At 41.2% G+C, this 21557-nt stretch overlaps 1 protein-coding gene across 1 annotated transcript in view; it reads left to right on the top strand.

The window, feature by feature from the left end:
• SCARB2 (scavenger receptor class B member 2) overlaps positions 1 to 21557 on the top strand; it is a 118612-nt gene that overhangs the window by 61520 nt on the left and 35535 nt on the right. The window contains exons 7-9 of the mRNA XM_073601038.1: positions 5134 to 5253; positions 7062 to 7240; positions 14700 to 14818. Coding sequence (XP_073457139.1) covers positions 5134 to 5253; positions 7062 to 7240; positions 14700 to 14818 — 418 coding nt within the window. The remainder of the gene's footprint in view (positions 1 to 5133; positions 5254 to 7061; positions 7241 to 14699; positions 14819 to 21557) is intronic.

Here is a 21557-nt window from a genome sequence, read left to right as displayed (position 1 = left end):
GCAAAACAGACCTCGCCGCCTCATACCTGCAAGGGAGAAGCTCTGATCTCTGCTCTCAGACTGGGAGTAAATGCAGCTGGGGGAGAGGAGAGGACAGCCTGAAAAACTAGCATAACATTACCCACTGCATGCCTGGCTGCCCCTCCCCCTACCTGCCACACATTTAAAGTGGTTGTAAACCCTTTACAACCACTTTTTGCTACAGGTAAGCCCTGTAGCTACACTGGATATCTCCCTAAACCTGCACGCAGCAATCACAGCACCGGAGCCCGCGATACCCGGGAGTAACTCCGGGAGCGATGCCGGAGCCGTGAACGAGGAGCGCTGCGGGGGCTTCGATCTCAGGTAAGTAATTCATAATGAGCTAGTATGCTATGCCTTTTGTCTTGCAGGTTTTTTATTTATTATTTTTTTTTTTTTTTAGGGTTTACAACCACTTTAACACTAGCAGCCCTGTCCAGATGTACTGTCCCGGGAATGCGGTAAAAGCTTCTCAACCCTTCACTGCCTCTGCACTCCCCCCTCCTCCTGCCCAGATCCACTACACCGGCAGCTGCTGCGATCACACTGCAGGTCTGAGAGCACAACACAAGTGTGCTCTGCTTAATCTTACCTCCTAGCAGCTTCTTCAGTTATATGTCCCGATCACCGGCTGACTCCTCTGCTCATGTCTCGTGTTCCATGGGACCAGCCAGGATGAAGTTATTGGCGGGTCCAATAAAAGTACCGCCCTACGTTATACGGACCCGCCAATCACTAACCACCACAGGACACATAATGCCAGAGTGGGAGTGCGGAGAGCGCAGAGCTTTGCGCTCCATGGGCAGTTTAAACACCAGCCGATAGATATGCTTGCCCGCAATCACATGATTGCGATGATGTAATGCTTCCCATATCACCTCTGTGTCCGACACCCCCCCGCACACACATAAAGGGACATTTTTTTTTTAAAACTTTTTTTTTTTTTTTGTTAGTAGCCCTATGGACAGGCCGCCCCCTATGGACAGGCCGCCACTGATCCAACCACTATAACTGCTATACTGTTGGCCAGCATAAAGGATTTTAGGTGTGGGGAACCTGTAAAAATCAGTCATCTTGAAAACATGGGTACAAAAAATGTGTATTCATATTGAACAGTAGCGATCATGACTATGGTATTCAAGATGATTTGTCTCCATTCTGCTCTGACCATCACTCCCTTTACCCCTTGTCCATAACCAACAAGCTGGAGTTAACTGGAGCCTCAAAGTCCTAGTCGGCATCAAAGAAGAAAGTACCGGCGTCCAACTTAATTAGGCCTCCAGCCGCCACACCGCCGATTCAGAGACAACCAGTCACAGATACCAACTACTGGGAGCTGTACCTCAGAACTGTCTCTACAAAGTATATGTTTGCCCCATACTAACCTACCAGGACCTTGTACCCCACTTGCTGCCATGACAAAAACGAGAAAGCTTCCTTTAAAAAGGAGGGAGGGGGCGGAAACCCCAGAACCAAAATCCAGAAACAAAGGGAGGGGGGTGGGAAGTTTTCCCCAACCAAGCTTCCTTCCGACTGGAGATCTCCCAAGACCCCTAGCTTGACCCCTGCATCTCATTCTCCACCCGTTCCTGGCGTAGACACCAATCAGTTAAAGTGGTTGTAAACTCTATACATGAAATTTGACCTAAGCACATATAACTGTAGTGTTTACTTATCTCTCTCCAAAGCTCTAAGTGCTATGTTTTTCTGCGGCTTTGTTTGTCTGTTTATCAGCAGAGACACTTCTGACAAGTTCTCCGACACAGTACATAACAGAAGCTGAAAATTTGTGTCGGGGAGGGAGCTTAGAGGTAGATAAGCAGAGAGCTGGTCTATTCAGACTGCAGATCTGCATATTCCTTTCTTCGTCTGTCTATGTGGAGTGGGGGTGTGTGCCTTTCCTCCCATCAGCTCACACAAAGTGTAAGCCTACACCCACTGCTGAATGAGAAAACAAGATTTCTAACACTAGCTGCACTTTCCAAAGCATATAGAAAGGGAAAGACAGCAGATATACATGTAAAACTTGTGTAGGGAGATTTCTTTCATCCCTTTGTATCATCTGAGGCTATTCACTTCACTGGGTATAGGTGAGGGTTTACATCTACTTTAAGTCCCACAACTCACTGTATATTTCCTATCGGACTAGGCTAAAACCCCTTTAACCCCTGTAATGCCAGCCCTCCCATGTTTTTTCTCTCCTTTACTCTGAGCCTCACTTATTTGTACTTGGCAAAGCTCTGAAGGGACAGCATGGGTCCAGAGGAAGAGAGCAGAGGAGTCCAGATCCAGCTGTACTGCTCTGTTCTGTGCTGTATCTGTGACAGAAGAGAACAGGGTACAGAGTGCTCCTAACTAAGAAAAGGGCTTGCCTTTTTTTTGTTAATTAGGAGCAGCATTGGCTCTATTTCCTGTTTAGGAGAGTGGTGTACTTTGTACTTATTTGTCACACTGTCATGTAGTTGTAAATGAAGATAAAATGTTTTTTTAGAGGGATGACTTAACTCATAAAATGAATGTACACATTTGAAAATGGAACCATCTATTGCACTTTGCTAGAATAAGTACTCTCCATTGATTAAATTGCTGATTATTCAAAAAAAGGTCAAAGTTCAGTCTGTTCCAAAGCTAACAAAAAACACAAAATACAAGAGAGGCAGCTGCCAGTTTACACAGAGAGTAAATAATCCTTCTTGACCTTATCAACAGTGGGCAGATTCATTCTCAGAATAATCACACTTGTAGGACTTCAAAGTCCTGTGACTTTGGAATGTAACTTTGATGAAACTTTGAGTGCGACTTGGATGTGACTTGTTGTCCCTCTGCAAAGTCGGACCCATGACTTTCATGCAACCGTTGAGAGTTAACATTGAAGTCAATGGCCCTCAAGTTGCATGTAAGTTGGAGCAAAGTTGTGCATGAACTACTTTGAAGTCACTGCGACTTTAAGTTGCACATATGAATGGTTAATATTGGAAAACATGGGGCACAAGTGTGAATGGGGTGTTAATCACTGTACTAAAACTTCTGTAATGGTAACCAAGGTGGTTAAAAAGATGGCTAGTGCAGTCTAAATTGGCTTTGATTGCTACCCATTGTTGCCTACTTTTGTAAGTTACAAAATATGACAAGCCTTACAATAAACAATCCACTTTTAAATCGTTAAAAATCACACAAATTAATGTTCAAGCTGTCCGAATCTATCACTCTATCTCTCTCCTAGCTAATAAACTGTACATTAAATTGATATTTAGTAACTGGACCTGACCAGCAGTACTGTAAAGATACCCAGAGACATCAGAAAGAGATGAGTCGGGCTGGCACAGTATGATAGTTTTTGAAGATTTGCCCACCTGCATACTTTTTTTTTTTTTTTTTTTTTTCTTTTTAACAGTATTTGTAGCTGTTGGGGGGAGTCTGGAGCTCCTCCTGAAAGAAGCGGATTGTTGCCACGGTCTCTGGCATTTTATGGCCAGCATTTAACAGTTTGTAGCTAACCTGCAGGTTGAAGGCAAATACAACTAATACCATAGAGGGCCAGTACAATATTTTTTTTCTACTCAGGTGAATGTGCATTTTGCCGACCTGGACCCACCATTGATCACCCCTTAGTGTTAACCCCTTCCCTGCCAGTGACATTTACACAGTAATCAGTGCTTTTTTATAGCACTGATCGCTGTATAAGGGTCAATGGTCCCAAAAATGTGTCAAAAGTGTCCGATCTGTCCGCCATAATGTCGCAGTCCCGATTAAAAATCGCAGAACATTGTCATTACTAGTAAAAAAAATGAAAAAAATAATAAAAATGCCATAAAACTTTCCCATAGTTTGTAGACGCTATAATTTTTGCGCAAACCAATCAATATACGCTTATTGTGATTTTTATTACCAAAAATATGTAGAAGACTATATATTGACCAAAACTGATTAAGAAATTTTGATTTTTAAAAACATTTTTGGGAATATTTATTATAGCAAAAAGTAAAAAATATATATACAGCGTCGCATGACCGCGCAATTGTCAGTTAAATCGACAGTGCTGTATCACAAAAAATGGCCTGGTCAGGAAGGGGGTAAATTCAACCAGGGCTGAAGTGGTTAATTGGGTGACTATGTGGCAGATGAGGTTTAGTGTAGATAAATGTAAAGTTATGCACTTGGGGGCTAAGAATATGCATGCATCATACATACTAGGGGGAGAACAACTGGGGCAATCTGTAGTGAAGGATCTGGAGGTTTTCGTAGCTCACAAGCTCAATAATAGCATGCAATGCCACGCTGCGGTTTCCAAATCGAGCAAAGTCCTTTCTTGTATTAAGAGAAGTGTGGATTCCAGAGAGAGACATCGTTTTGCCCCTGTACAAATCATTAGTAAGACCTCCTCTAGAATATGCAGTTCAGTTTTGGGCACCAGTTCTCAAGGATATCGGGGAACTGGAGAAAGTGCAGAGAAGGGCGACCAAAAGTTTCCATCTCCAAATACGGAAAGGTTTCTTCACAGTAAGAGCTGTGAAAATGTGAAATAGACTCCCTCCAGAGGTGGTTCTAGCCAGCTCAGTAGATTGCTTTAAGAAATGCCTGGATTCTTTCCTAAATGTACATAATATAACAGGGTACTGACATATTTTATAGATGATCCAGGGAAAATCCGATTGCCTCTCAGGGGATCAAGAAGGATTTTTTTTTCCCCTGCTGTATGAAATTGGATCATGCTTTGCTGGGGTTTTTCACCTTCCTGTGGGTATAGGATTGTGTATATGGGATTGTATTATTATAATAATAATATTTTTAATTTTTTTTTTTATTTTTAGGGTTAAACTAGATGGACTTTTTTTCAACCTGACTAACTATGTAACTATGTAAAACTTCCTTGCCGTGCCAGGTTCTGAGAAAGGGCGCCATGTTTTTGAATGGAAGACAGGTTTTTTTAAAAATCCGAATCCCCAGCAAGTGGCTGGGGATTTGGATTTTACTGCTCTCCCTATCCTGGCACCCTAAGCCTTATGCTGGCACCAGCCCCGATACCACGCATTGGTTTGACAATCTTTGCTTACAAAACACTAGAACAATTTAATTGAACAGATATTTTTTTTTTTTTTTTTTCTCTCTCAGAAATCTATCGTGGTGGTCTTCAGATACGTGCAATATGATTAATGGAACAGATGGGACATCTTTTCACCCATTGATAAATAAAAATGACATTATTTACATGTTTTCATCAGACCTGTGCAGGTAAGGAGGAAACCCTTGTTAAAATGAATGTTGCAAGATGCTGTAATCTATTATTTAACCTGTTGTGTTTCCTGTCATTCTATGTGCTACTTTACCAAAACACTTCTTCTGGCTCTACCTTGAAGAAACTAACATAACAGTTGAGAGGATGTTATGAACTGAAAGTACAAAGGTGGTGATCACGCCTTAAAGCCGTAGTAGACTGCACCTTTTTAAAAAAACAAACAAAAAAACAAAACAAAAACCCCTGCGAGACAATGGCATGATGTGCTATTATGCATCGCTTAATAGCACATTATGAAATACCTTAGAACCAAGCCCTCCAGCGCTGCGCTGTCACCGCTAGCAGGGCTTCCATCTTCACCTGGTCTTCCCTCAGGGTTCGCGCGCTCCGGCCATCTGATTGGCCGTGCCGCGATGACGTCACTCCCGTACCATGGCACGCAGTTCTGAAGGGACGGCATGGGTATTCCTCTGAGAGCAGAGGAATCCAGAGCATGCAGCTCCAGCTGTACTGTCCTGTGCTTTATCTGTGACTGAAGAGAACAGGGTACAGAGTGTTCCTAACAAAAGGGCTTGCCTTTTTTTTTTGTTAATTAGGAGCAGCATTGGCTCTATTTCCTGTTTAGGAGAGTGGTGTAAGCATTATGCTTGCACCACTCTTTAACCCCCCCCCAATTGGCTCTAGTGCAAAATAGTGTGATACTTAAAACGGAACTAAACTTATTGATTTAACTGTTTCCCAAAACTGATCACCTGTGCAGCTCCATGGCAACATGATCAGAGAGACTAAGGTGGCAGCTTCTTTGGTTAAAGGTTAGGTGGGTGTAGTCATAGGTAATTATGCAACTAGTTGATCACAAAGCCCAACAAAAGCAGCCATTATAACCACAAAGAGTTAAGCCGAACATAAACAATTCAAAACTTTTCCAGTTCAGCAGGGACTGAAATTCAGACTATGTATGGACAGGTGTACCCAAGTTAATCGAATCAGCCTGTCGGATTTGACATACGATTAATGCTAGCGGCTATTATAGCCGATAGCAGTAATCACTGAATTATGGGTGCATCTGTAATGTCTGTATTTTCTTAATTCACCATGCAAGGTTCACAAATACCTGTTAATCCTGCCAGGGAAATCCACCTAATTCAGTTTAATGTAATGGTGTGGCAATGATACTGCACTGCTCCTGAATTTAGAGTATAGTTGCCACTCTCATGTAGGCTGTGCTTGCTTGCACTACAGTGGTATAAATATTGAGGGCTTGACTAGTATCATTGTCAGTTGATTCACAAGCCTGTAGGTTGTCAATCAGCACTTTGCCACACCTAGTCCTGCCCACTGATTTCTGTATTGCTAGCACTGCCTCTGTTGCTGAAACCCTCCCACTCTGATCTGCAGTGTCTGGGAGTGGAAGTGTATGAGACCTAAATATAGGAGGATTTGGTGTGTTCAGGGAAGGTAAAGGAAGTTTTTTGTTTAGTATAAAGGCTTGTGCATCATGTAGTAACTGGATTTGGTACTTCGACTATCATACAGGAGCCTTTACTGGACTCAAAGTGAAGACATGCTGTGTTTTTGGGAATGGCCACATGGCAATTTAGGTCATTGACGTTAACCCTTGTACTACCAGCCCTCTCTGTGTCAGGTTCCATTTACTTTTGTTAGTGGAATTAAAGTAATTTTATGTCATTTTAATAAATAGCTTTGATTAGAATTTTTCTGATATCTAATGTGAAGTACAGCTTTAAACACAGACTGTTCTTTAGTTGTGTTTGATATTCTGTGATGATTTTTTTTCCCCCAGATCTTTGTACGCACTTTATGACTCCACAAAAAGTGTTAACCATATTTCGGCCTTCCGTTTTGTCCCACCTGCAAAGGTTTTTGCTAACGTAACTATCAATCCTGACAATGCTGGTTTCTGTGTTCCCGCTGGAAACTGCCTGCCATCTGGACTGCTGAATGTCAGCGAATGCAAACAAGGTATGTAATTCTACTGCATGCTATTTTGAGAGAAGCTGCAGGCAGTATGTATGGCAGTATGTATGCCACAGAAACGCTGATCATGTTCCGGCAAATAGCTAGCCTTGTAGGTCTTATTTTCAGGTTAGGGCTTATTTGGGGGGTAGGGCTTATATTGCAGCCATCACCGACAATCACGCTAGGTCTTATTTTCGGGGAAACAGGGTATCTGCCACAATAGATCTGAAAGTTGCACATTCATACTAGGGTTAGAGTATTAATTTGAATGTAAAATTTTCTAACAGCTCACACCCTAAATGGGTGTGACTTTGTGACCAGATCATTTAAATGTTTCACAGGATGTTGGAATATTCTATCTACAAATAATTCCTATTATCTCACAGATTTCCCTCTCTGGGGATGGAGTAAACCACTACCGCTTACAAATCTTCACTGCCTCATACTCAGATGAGTGGATGGATGAATCTCAGATAAGAGCAGTATACATGCAGGGAAATTGAGAACACAACCCTAGTGTTCTCCATTTGAATCTCTCTTTTAATGTATTGGATAAAATATTGCACTTACAAGAAATAGCACTACTGACCATATATCCCTCCTCTTTAACAACCACTAGCAAGACCGCTTGGTGCAGAGATGGATGACGTCATGTACGGGGTTCCTCGTCCTATACATACGTTACGTCCAATAGTCGGGACTTCCTCAGTACTCCTACATTCACTCATCTAAGTAGGAGGCAGTGAAAATTTGGAAGTGGTAGTTGTTTACTCCATCCCCAGAGTGAAAACTGATGGGTTTACTTCCTCTTTGTTTCCCTGCAAAGGTAAAGCATAATGGGCTACTATGCAACGCATAGTAGCCCATTATGTGTCACTTACCTGACACAGGAGCCTGCGATGTCACCGCTGTCCCCTCTGGTACGGAGCGTCCATCTTCTTTCTTCTATCGTGGCTCTGGCGCTGTGATTGGCCGGAGCCGCGATGACATCATTCGAGCCGGGAGCCGCCACTAACGGTATATCGGCGGCGGCGTGCTCAGTGCGCCTGCACACCGCTGTCCACGGCGCATGCGCCATAGACAGCGGTGCCTGTCTTTTTGGAAATATCTCCTAAACTGTGTAGGTTTAGGAGATATATTTCTTGGACCTACAGGTAAGCCTTAATCTAGGCTTACCTGTAGGTCAAAGTGGTCTGTAAGGCCTTACAACCACTTTAAGTCTTAAATGCCCTTTGTGTCTCGCTGAGATTTTCAGTCGGGCTTTAGGCCTGCTTCACACAGCCTTCAGCTTGTAAAAGAGCAGTGTGAACAGCAAGCTTTGACAAAGCATTTGCAGAGCTTTCAGCAAGCTTTGTTGATGTACCATTCAACTCCAGTTTGTAAATGTTGAACACCGATCCTAATGAGTGTTGTTTACCCCTTCAACAAGCTTCTAGAAGTAAACAAAAGAAAGTGACTAGTCGCATAACTAAATATCAATGGCATGCTTCCATCCCGGGTCCATATATAAAAGAAAAAGAGAGGGGCAAGTAGGACTTTATTGGCGATTTTAATTCATGTATTTCTGTTATGAATTGCATATATGTATGTCCATTGATTTGTTTACACTACTGAGTCTTCAATGATTGTTACTGCTAAATATGCTTATATATCAATTCATGCGATTATGTCTGTATCTATACTACTTTATTGGTACTGTATGCATCAAAATCATGGACTTGACTATAAATTAAATCCAATCTTTTTACCTAATCACATGTATTTATTATTATACTTTCAATTGACATGCTTCATTTAAAGTCCCACTTGCCCCTCTCTTTTTCTTTTATAAGCTTCTAGAAGTGCTGAAGCCTGCTAGCAGCTTGTTTAAAGTGGCAATCCGCACTCCATTTAGGATCTGTGCTCAATATTTACAAACTGGAGCTGGAGCTTCAACAAAACTTATTAAAAAACTCTGCAAATGCTTTGTAAAAACTTGCTGTTCACACTTTTCTCTTATACAAGTTAAAGCCTGTGTGTGATCCTGACAGGGGTTCTAAATGTTTGTTTCCTCAGCTGGAAGGATTCCCCCACACCTGTTTGTTTTTTTTTTTTTAACACCAATTAAAAGGACAAGAAGTGGGGAGATTTTTTTCCTGTTCTGATAAAGTAACCCGAGAAATCTCCCAAATGGGGGCACAGACAGCAATGACGGTGAGTTTTAACTCCTACAAACTCTATCCAAAACTAAAACTAAAAGAAAAATGTAGCTGGAATGTCTGAGACATATATACAAGCTCAACTGTTAAGAACACAACACCTAATACTCAGGTACAGAATGCTAGGTCTTCATGCCTGCCAAAGAGAAGGGTGGTACGTTACCAGCTCATGATGTTCAAAACAGCTGCCTCCAGTTAGTGTGAATGCAGTCAGCTTGACTAACATACAAAACAATAATGCATTGTGCATTCCATTTTTTACAGACTGTTATTAAACCAGGCAATAAAATGCATCAATACAGATGATGCAGTGCAGTAAAGAGGTCTAGAATAATGTAGCATTCCAAAAAGAGGGAAATTCCTAGGCACAGGAAGAATGAATTCTGCTATCTGCCAGGAAACAGAGAACAATGTAAACAAGTATATTGGTGACAGGGCAGCTGCTGTCAGCTCTAAGTTGGGATTTCAATTGGAATTTGTGGAAACACCCACACAGGGAGACGCACCTGCTTGGCACCCACTTTCTGTAAACTTCAAGTAACCCTATCATGACTAGAATGGAGCAACGTCTTTTGCTGATGTCTGTAAAACAAATGCTAGTTGCTTGGTTGTTGCGTGGATCACTGGTTTCAATACATGACACCAGGGGTCAAGTCCTGGGAAAAAAAGTGTGGGAACTCACCCAAGACCCCCCCCCCCCCCCCCACCTCAGAAATAAAAAAGTGTGTGTGTATAAATCTATAAAAACAAATAAAAGGCCGCGCTATATTAAGATTACCAATGTGATATGACACATATAAAATGCATGAATATATGAATATCTTAGTGCAAACCGTGCATGATATTAAACATAATAATATATAAAAGTCCATTGTGCTGGGAAATGAAAACAATAACAGATGAAAAGTGCCGCACTATATTGAAGTAACTAGGGGAGGGGACAGGACGGTGCAGTAGGCAACAGGTTTGAACGCTGCAAATGGACAGCTGTGGCATCTTTTTTTTCTTTTTCTGCTATAGAGTTGTGCACTTCAGCACCTGGAAGATGTGCGTACCCAGATGATGTTTTATAAATAAAATACGTTTTTAAATGATAAAATAAAGTCTAAATGGTGTTTTTATATATGGACGGAGGAACTTGCTGCTGGAAATCTCGGGATCCCAAAGAGCTTCATTCACATAGAACCCAGGGGTAGTTCACGGGCTTTTTTTGACCAAACTTAGGTGTGCGGTCAAACGCCCTGAGCTGAGCAGATTCACATGGGGGGAGCACAAGTTAGTTGTCACCGTGTCAGCTTTGGAGCACCATCACAGGATTTTAGCTTTACCAGTACAATGGACATTTTTTTTTTTTTTTTTTTTATTTAATATGTTTGAGATTATGCACGTTTTGCACTAAGCCATTCATGCACTTTATTTATATGTGTCATATCACATTGGTTACTTCAATATAGTGCAGCACCTTTCATCTGTTATTGTTTTTAATTTGCCAGCACAATCATCATATATATATATATATTATTTGTTATGTTTAATATCATGCACGGTTTGCACTAAGATATTCATGCATTTTATATGTGTCATATCACATTGGTAATCTTAATATAGCGCTGCATTTTATTTGTTTTTATATATAAACAGTATCTCACAAAAGTGAGTACACCCCTCACATTTTTGTAAATATTTTATTCTATCTTTTCACGTGACAACACTGAAGAAATGACTTTGCTACAATGTAAAGTACAGCTTGTATAACAGTGTAAATTTGCTGTCCCCTGAAAATAACTCAACACACAGCCATTAATGTCTAAACCGCTGGCAATAAAAGGGAGTACACCCCCAAGTGAATATGTCCAAATTGGGCCCAAAGTGTCAATGGTGGCCACACAAAATATTATTTTCCAGCACTGCCTTAACCATCTTGGGCATGGAGTTCACCAGAGCTTCACAGGTTGCCACTGGTGTCCTCTTCCACTCCTCCATGATGACATCACAGAGCTGGTGGATGTTGGAGACCTTGCACTCCTCCACTTTACATTTGAGGATGCCCCACAGATGCTCAATAGGGTTTATGTCTGGAGACATGCTTGGACAGTCCATCACCTTTACCCTCAGCTTCTTTAGCAAGGCAGTGGTCATCTTGGAGGTGTGTTTGGGGACTGCGGCCCAGTCTCCGAAGGGAGGGGGATCATGCTTTGCTTCAGTATGTCACAGTACATGTTGGCATTCATGGTTCCCTCAATGAACTGTAGGTCCCCATTGCCGGCAGCACTTATGCAGCACCAGACCATGACACTCCCACTACCATGCTTGACTGAGAGGCTGACCCCCCCCCCCTCTTCAAACTCTGCAGCAATGCTGCCAGCACTCATACGTCTATTTCCCAAAGACAACCTCTGGATATGACGCTGAGCAAGTGCACTCAACTTCTTTGATCAACCATGGCGAGGCCTGTTCTGAGTGGAACCGGTCCTGTTAAACCGCTGTATGGTCTTGGCCACCGTGCTGCAGCTCAGATTCAGGGTTTTGGCAATCATCTTATAGCCTAGGCCATCTTTATGTAGAAAAATAATTCTTTTTTTCAGATCCTCAGAGTTCTTTGCCATGAGGTGCCATGTTGAACTTCCAGTATGAGAGAATGAGAGCGATAACACCAAATTTAACACACCTGCTCCCCATTAACACCTGAGAACTTGTAACACTAATGAGTCACATGACACCGGGGAGGAAAAATGGCTAATTGGGCCCAATTTGGACATTTTCACTTAGGGGTGTACTCACTTTTGTTGCCAGCGGTTTAGACATTAATGGCTGTGTTATTTTTAGGGCACAGCACATTTACACTGTTATACAAGCTGTACACTCACTACATTACATTGTAGCAAAGTGTCATTTCTTCGTCGCGTGAAAAGATCTATAATAAAATATATACAAAAAATGTGAGGGGTATACTCCACTTTTTTTGTGAGATACTGTGTATCTCCCGCACACCCACACTGCCTGCCACCGCTCACAGTCCTGCAGGACGCGGCTGCTAATGGGAACAGCGTTCCTGCTGTGAAAAAAAAGTACAGGAACGCTGTTCCAGGACTAAAGCCCTGCATGACACATCACTTATGTGCATACTTGTCTTAAGTCAGTGACCCAAAGTATTTAGGGAAGAGGCTCAGGGTGACAGCCAGGAAACTAGCATTTCCAGAATGAGATGTCAGAAATTTCCAACCTCTAAATTTCCCTCATGACAAGTTTAATTTAACCACTTCAGCCCCGGAAGGATTTGCCATCTTAATGACCAGGCCATTTTTTGCGATACAACACTGCGCCGCTTTAACTGACAATTGCGCAGTCGTGCGACTTTGTACCCAAACAAAATTGCTGTCTTTTTTTTTTCCCCACAAATAGAGCTTTCTTTTGGTGGTATTTGATAACCTGCGGTTTTTATTTTTTGCGCTATAAACAAGAAAGTTACCATTTTGAAAATAAAACAATTTTTTTTTTACTTTCTGCTATAATACATATCCAAAAAAATATATAAAAAAACTAATTTATTAATCAGTTTAGGCCAATATGTATTCTTCCACATATTTTTGGTAAAAGAAATCGCAATAGGAGTATATTGATTGGATAGCGCAAAAGTTATCACGTCTACAAACTATGGGAAAGATTTAGGGACTTTTAATTTTTTTTATTGTTTTTACTAGTAATGGCGGGAATCTGCGATTTTTAGCGGGACTGCGACACTGCGGCAGACAAATCTGACCCAAATTACACTTTTTGGGGACCAGTGACATTTATACATTGATCAGTGCGATAAAAATGCACTGAACAATGTATAAATGACACTGGCAGGAAAGGGGTTAACACTAGGGGGTGATCAAGGGGTTAAATGTGCTCCCTCAGCGTGTTCTAACTGTAGGGGGGATGGGCTGCCTGGGACATGACAGAGATAGCTGTTCCCGATCACTGGGAACAGTAGATCTCTGAGATGTCCCCTGTCAGAACGGGGATCCGCCTTGTTTACAATGGCAGATCCCCGTTCTGCCTCTGTATATAGCGATCGCGGGCGTCCGGTTTGATGCGCTCCCGCAATCTCACATGCACGTACCGACGTACAGGTACGTTGGTTCATGCAGGAGAGCCGACCTGCCGCAGTATAAGTACGGCAGCTGGTCGGCAAGTGGTTAACTACCTCATCATTTTACTATATGGCAGGTGGGATCCCCTCTCATTCTGAGGCACCGTCATATGACGTCGCCCTAGTGTCACCGGTCTTGCGCGCCTGCGGGGGCCCTCAGCACGGCAATCACGGTTGTGCTTTATACCCATGTGATTTGCTGTGTCCAATCACTGACAGAGTGTGAGGCTTGCCGATAAGTGGCATCTCCTCGCAGGGTAGACTGTACAGGTAATCAGGGCACTAATCATCAGTTCAGCACCAGCAGTGCCAATCAGTGGTGCCAATCAGTCCCCTTCAGTGATGCACATCAGTGCGGCATATTAGTGCCGTTTCATCAGTGAAGGAGAAAAAATACTTATTTACAAAATTTACTGACAGAAACTAAAACAAATTATTTTATTTATTTTTAAATCTTTTGGTCGTTTTTTAGCAAAAAAAAAAAAAAAAAAACCCAGCGGTGATTAAATACCACCAAAAGAAAGCTCTATTTGTAGGAAGAAAATTATAAAAATGTAATATGGGTACAGCGTTGCATGACCGCGCAATTGTCATTCAAAGTGTAACAGCGCTGAAAGCTGAAAATTGGCCTGGGCAGGAAGGGGGTAAAGGTTAAAGTGACCTTATCAGGTTTTTTTTTTTTTTTTTTTTTTTTTTTTTTGTAAATCCCAAGGGCTGGTCCTGGTTTCTGACAGTCCGTGTCGCCTTCCTTCTCTCTGTTCCAGCCTTGCAACCTCCAAAAAGCTCTTGACCCCTGCTGCATGCTGTGGCTCCATTTTCTATTTTATGTCACTACAGGACTTAGCAGTCGGAAAGCGGAACCATGCTGTGCAGCAGGGGACACCATGAAAATATCAAATGCTGAATAGGTTTACTGCGGCTTTAGTGCAGGTAGGAGACACAAGCTGCTGGGGAGGCAAGTAGGATAGCTTTGCTAATGCAAGGACTTGCCATCGGGGAACATTTGACAAGTTCACTTTAAGAAAAATAAAAAGCACCTATGAGTTGTTACACTCTTGTATATTGATGCATAATGGCTTATTATTATTGTTGTTGTTTATTTTTATTTATTTTTTATCCTATTTTACAGGTGCTCCCATCATTCTCTCATCTCCCCATTTTTACCAAGCGGATAAATCAGTAATTAATAGCATAAGGGGAATGAATCCTAACCAAGATGACCATGAAACCTTCCTGGATATCAATCCGGTAAGAGAAATGTGTATCAAATCAGTATGAAAAAGGCCCATTGTTTTTGTTTGTTTTTTTTTTTTTTTTTTTTGTAATTCCTTTATTTCTTTAAGCAATTATAATGCACAAAACCAACAAACACATTACCAGTAAAAACAGAGTATTGGTAATAAAAATGTGTAACAAATCGGTATGAAAAAAGCCCATTGTTTGTTTTTGGGGGGGGGGGGGGGGTTTGGAATGCCTTTATTTCTTTAAGCAATTATGCACAAAACTGACAGACACTTTACCAGCATATACAGAATACTGGATATTGGTATAAGAGAATGCAATGTCATAATACAATATGAGAAAAATCAACGTAACCTAGCCAGTAAAGGGTCGTATGAAGACAAAAACAAGAGATTGTCAAAAACATTGGTATGTTGGGAACATTGTGGTCAAAATTGCAGAGAAACTCTACAAGAGGTAACCCGAAGGTAAGAAAGGGGGGATTGAAGCAGACCCTGAAGTAGACTGACATCATGGCCTGAAATATAACAAAACCAGGGACTAATTAAAGGGCATAAGGGGAATACTAAGATACAATAACTGAGAATAAAAGCCTGATTTAGCTCAACCTTCTTGTATAAATCTAATTACTTCAACTTACTGTATTCCACTAGAAAAATGTTTATTACATTTTATAAAGAAACAATTGGCTGTAAAATTGGTACCACATCACACAACACACACTCATGCTGATAAAAAGCCACATGTCCAGCTCATTTACACGTATCTGACCACAAATAGTAGATTGTATAAGCCTGCAACTTGGCTAATACTGCTAAAAGTGGGGGAAGGGGTTATGCAGGTTCGAGTTATGCTGGGAAGCTGGTCCTGCAAAAAGTAGACCGGTATAGTTCCTTGGATGGAGATCTGAATGCCAATGCAGCAAAAACTGTGTATATTCTTGATCAGTCTAAAAGGATCATATGATTCGTGATAGGTGAAAGAGATGCAACTAATTGTGAATTGTTGATGTATACAGATGGTACAGGGGTCTAGGGGAGGCTAATTAATCAAGGTTCAATGGGTGCAGTATTCGAATATATCTGCTATGCCTGAGAAAATCTCCAGGTCTTGAAATCCTCCCTCGCACTGTGTAGTTAGCCACATTGGTGGGGCAAAACATGAGTCTATGACCATCAATCACAGTTCCATAAATGAAAGATTCGAAATCCTATTATGAGCAAGTTGAAAGTCCCATATCCAAGAAAGGTAGAAGTGATAAAGTATACTTATCAAATCCTGTATTGACAGATCTCATATGGCCAGTGGAAAAGTCATCCATTGCAATATATTGTCATCTTGTAGAGTGATCTTGAGGTCATAGTAAGGTGGACAGTGGTATACGCCTGACCAGTTTTGCCAGTCTCAGCCAGCTGCTTCAGTGGCTGAATGGAATCTCAGGCTTTTATTCTCAGTTATTGTGTTATGTTACTTACTTGTAGCTCCCATCTCATTTTATATTTATCCTGAGCAGTTTTCAAAGGGATGTATATATATTATTTGCAATACTACTAAAGGTAGCATCTTGAGGGCCTTTTTATTCTAGGGTGGAATACTAAAATGCCAGTAGATAAGGGGTGAAAGAGGGAGAGGAAGGAAAGGGGTGAGATGGAGGAAAAGGTGTATAGTAAGGTGAGGAAGGAAGAAATGACCAGGGGTACAGACAAGGGTCGAGCACTCTCTCCGGGGGAGTGTGAGAAGGGCCAAAACAGAGTTACTCACTGAGGGTTAGGGAATTTGTTCATGCCACTTGTTAATTATTGCATATACTATAAGAAATTTGCAGCTCCCAGTCCCAGTAAGTCCCTGTAATAAATAGCAAAGCATGGTGGTTATAAGGAATAAACTGACCTATTAAGCTTAATTGTAAAATCAGACCATAGGATGCCTAAAGTGCAGAGTGCAGTAACCCACAACAGCCAATCAGTAATCATCATTCATGTGATTTACGCTAGTAAACTAAAATCTTATAGGCTGCTATGATGTATTGCCCTTTTAATCCTCGTATTTTCTTGCTTGTACAGCCTGATTCCTAACAAATACCGGAAGTAATATGAAGTTTAAGTTTTCCCCTCGGTATTGGCTTAATATACAGATATAAAATAATTCTGTGTACGTTTTGGATAGTTTATGTGGGCAGAGTCAAATAGGTTTTAAGCTTTGGATTTGCCAAACTTATTTTTGGCAATTGGACTTCAAAAAAAAAAAAAAGGAAGCTGCCATCAGCCACGTGAAATCTAAAGCTGGTGTTTTGCTTTCGTCTATAGAGCTCTGCGGTGTATTAATGTGCTTTTACTAAATGAAAAATTCTGTACATACAAAACTATTACAATTATAGGAATATACAGTACAAGACTGACAGACACACCTATAACAAGCAAAATGCCTAGCAAATAAGCAGAAACTATGGTCTGTAAACAGTAGAAAAACGCTGAAAAGTTACGTAACCACTTCAGCCCTGGAAGATTTGGCTGCTCAATGACCAGGCCATTGTTTGCGATACGGCACTGTGACTTCAACTGAAAATTGCGCGGTTGTGCGACACTTTACCCAAACAAAATTGACGTCCTTTTTTTCCCACAAATAAAGCTTTCTTTTGGTGGTATTTGATCACCTCTCCGTTTTTATTTTGTTTATTTTTTGCGCGATAAACCAAAAGAAGAACAACAATTTTGAAAAAAAAAACCCACTATCTTTTACTTTTTGCTATAATAAATATCCCAATTTTTTTTTTAAAGACATTTTTTTCCTCAGTTTAAGCCGATATGTATTCTACATATTTTTGGTAAAAAAAAAAAATCACAATAACCGTATATTGATTGGTTTGCGCAAAAGTTATCGCGTCTACAAAATAGGGGATAGATTTATGGCATTTTTATTATTTATTTTTTTTACTAGTAATGGCGGTGATCTACAATTTTTATCGGGACTGCGGTATGGCGGTGGACAAATCGGACACTTTTGACACATTTTTGGACCAGTGACATTTATACAGCGATCAGTACTATAAAAATGCACGGATTACTGTATAAATAACACTGGCAGGGAAGGGGTTAACACTATGGGGCGATCAAGGGGTTAACTGTGTTCCCTAGGTGTGTTCTAACTGTAGGGGGGATGGGACTGACTAGGGGAAGAGAGAGATCGGTGTTCATACTTCATATGAATACTTGATCTGTCTCTACTCCCCTGAAAGAACCAGGATTTGTGTGTTTACACACACACATCCCCGTTCTCGTTCTGTAACGAGCAATCGCAGGTGCCTGGTAGTCATCGCACCTGCTGGGCACTCGCATCGGCTCCGTGGGCATGCTTCGGGCACACTCCGCTGGAGGCGTCTTAAGGAGCCGACGTACAGTTACGACGGCTCGCGCAGGGGAGCCAACCTTCCGCAGTATTACTGCGGCTGGTCCGTAAGAGAAGCCGAAATTATTTTTTTTTTTTATTAAGACTTCTACCTGGTACAGAAGAGGATGTTATCTGTGCCCAGTCTTGCCACAAAGAGTTAATCCAGCTCTGAGCAATCATCTTCTCCTTTTTCAGTAAGAAAAAAGACACACGGATAATATGTGCTGGTTTCTTCTCTTTGCTGTGAGTGACATTATGCACGAGCAGACCCAGCTTCACATCCCCCTCTCACAGCAACTCACAGCTATCCTGAAATCTCCACTACAGCCTGTGTCCTAAGTGTGTGGCACATGCGCAGGAGCTGCTCGTTATAAGGCACTAGAGAGCACGGTTTAATTAATTATTTAATTATTTTTCACACATCTTAAGGGTTTTTTGCCTTTATAACGAGCAGCTCCTAATATAAACAGCCATTTGCGTGGGTAAGGGAAGTCCTTCTACATGCACAGGAGTCACAGGGGGTCGTGCGCATGCCCAGAACGCACTGTGTCCCCTGTGCGCGCACTTCTCATCATAATAAGCGCAAGGTTTGTCCTTGCGACACTGGCTAGCCAAGGGGAGTATAGAGGTGGGCGGGGAGTCTAGTGACGTCACGACTCTGCCCACAGAGCACCAAAGCATAGACCCACCCATCGAATCCGGAGATTTGCGGGGCTCCGTGTGAAGAAGGGGGTGACTTTTTTAACCGGTAGGAATACATGCAGGAGGCATGTATACATGTATACTTTAGTATGATGGCAATCGTTTAGAATCCTGAGTGGTGGGTTTACATCCACTTTAAGATAATGCAGCAAATCATTTAACCTGCTTCTTTTTACAAAAAATGGAATTTTAGTTTTGGATGGAACGAGCAAGATGTACAACTACATGTGTAGCACTCTTCCTACTTTGCACAGAATACCTAGCATCTGATGTTGTAAAATTATGAATGTGATATTACCCAAACATTTACTGCAGCTGAAGCTTGCTGGTGAATATAAATTTGATATACAGTCATTAATTCACCACCAGTGAATGTTTGAATAGAACATTTGCAGCTTTTATTAATATTCCTTGTCTCAATATACAAAATGCTTTTCAGACTTGGGCTGCTGCATTCACTTGTTTATAAACACTCTCGCCCCTTTTCATATATCTGTAGCTCTTACAAGTGTACCCCCACACCTAGGAGTACTTTTATGTTCTGGACAGAGCATGCAGATTTTTGCACTGTAGTACAAGCCTTTGCATCCAGATTTTTTGTATACGTAAGACTGACAAGTAATTCACTGGCACTTGGGAAGGAAATGTTGATTGCTTTATCAAGTACATAGTGAATGCTGTTTTTTTTATGTGTGTACCATAACAGATCTGGTTATTCATTTAATAGATTTGACCAGGTACAGCTAAAATCTGAAGGTTACAGGTAACAATAATGCCCTGTACACACGGTCGGACATTGATCGGACATTCCGACAACAAAATTCATGGATTTTTTTCCGACGGATGTTGGCTCAAACTTGTCTTGCATACACACGGTCACGCAAAGTTGTCGGAAAATCCGATCGTTCTGAACGCGGTGACGTAAAACACGTACGTTGGGACTATAAACGTGGCAGTAGCCAATAGCTTTCGTCTCTTAATTTATTCTGAGCATGCGTGGCACTTTGTGCATCGGATTTGTGTACACACGATCGGAATTTCCGACAACGGATTTTGTTGTCGGAAAATTTTATAGCAAGCTCTCAAACTTTGTGTGTCGGAAATTCGGATGGAAAATGTGTGATGGAGCCCACACACGGTCGGAATTTCTGACAACAAGGTCCTATCACACATTTTCCGTTGGAAAATCCGACCGTGTGTACAGGGCATAACAGAGCAGACCTTGAGGTAGAAGCAGTTGTACTTTAACCACAAAAGACCCCTAAGATTTGGAAACCATTTGACTGATTGTTGCAATCAAGCAAATTGATATCGAAACTTACAGGCGGCGGATGTGGTGATCAAGCACACATGAGGTATAAAATGGCCACATTTTGTATGTGCACGCACAGTAAAACTGTTTTTTTGCATGGTACTTCATACACAAGTTACCTTGAACTACAAGGTTGTACTTTGACCTAGTTTGAGCAATAAGGCTAACCACAAGAGCACAAGGCAGATATGTCACCTTTCTTGTGTTATCACATGCTTATCTTCCTTAAATTTTGATGTTTTTTTTTCTAACAAGCAGAGGAAACAGAAGCTATATTATGTCACAAGTGTAAATGTTCATGTTGCAAAGTGAACGGTCATGTGAATGGACAAATTTACCTACAAATAAAAACCCAGTTTCTTTCATTTCCCCATACATATGACTGGGTAGTCAGCTGAACACAATTTAACCTTATTGGTTAGATTAGGTGAGCTTTTACTACTCTGTAGTAGTAAGCTGCACCTACTAATTGCACTAATTTACTAAGCCCTCCCTGTAGTTGCTAATCTGCAATTCTCTAATTAAATGATAAAAACATTGAAGAGCAAGCTTGTAAAAAAAAAAATATATGAAAGATCATAAAAAATCACTTCAAAATGGTTGTAAATCCTTACATAACCAGTGAAGAGACTGACATCGGGTGATATACAGAGATGAACAAAATCCTCCTACATAATCTGCAATCTTCTCTTTACATCCATTCAAAGTCCAGAATTTATAAAGCTTGTCTGAGCTGTCAAAAAGCAGGGGGTGTAGAGCTGAAGTTACACTCTGCACAGAAAGGCATGTAATGAAGTGTGAGTAACATTCTGTGCAGAAGTTCTATGAGCCCATGGCCAGGGATGTCAAAAACTATCAGAAGGTGTATCCATGACAGCCTGGGCTCACAGGGTTGAATAATGCTGGCCAGTGAGTCTAATCAAAGCCCAATAGAAAAGGGTATTAATGTTGCAAGAGCTGTTTAAAAAAAAAAAAGCTGCTGGAAATAATATTAATTTCTAAGCAAAGTTGGGACTGTGTTAACACCCCCCCCCCCCCCCAAAAAAAAAAAACAAAACAAAAAAACCCCAGAATTCTTAGTTCCAAACATTTGCAAATAATATGTGTGGAAAGACATATAATCTGATTTATGAATGCAATAAACAGTATGTAACTTGAAGTGAGAGGGCAAACCTAAATTAGGAGAAAACCATCCAGCAAAATCCAAAATCTTGGGCTCCTAAGGTGCTGTTTGCCATAATGTGCAAGCATGCACAGCATTATTTGCATATTATGGCCCACTTACCCAACAAAGGGATCTCTTCAACCGCTGCAATGTACACGCTCTCCACCATTGTTAGCACT

The sequence above is a fragment of the Aquarana catesbeiana genome, linkage group LG01 (genome assembly GCF_042186555.1).
Source record: "Aquarana catesbeiana isolate 2022-GZ linkage group LG01, ASM4218655v1, whole genome shotgun sequence".
Taxonomy (NCBI): domain Eukaryota; kingdom Metazoa; phylum Chordata; class Amphibia; order Anura; family Ranidae; genus Aquarana; species Aquarana catesbeiana.
The sequence above is the reverse complement of the archived record's forward strand: the minus strand, read 5'-3'. Positions and strand labels throughout refer to the sequence as shown.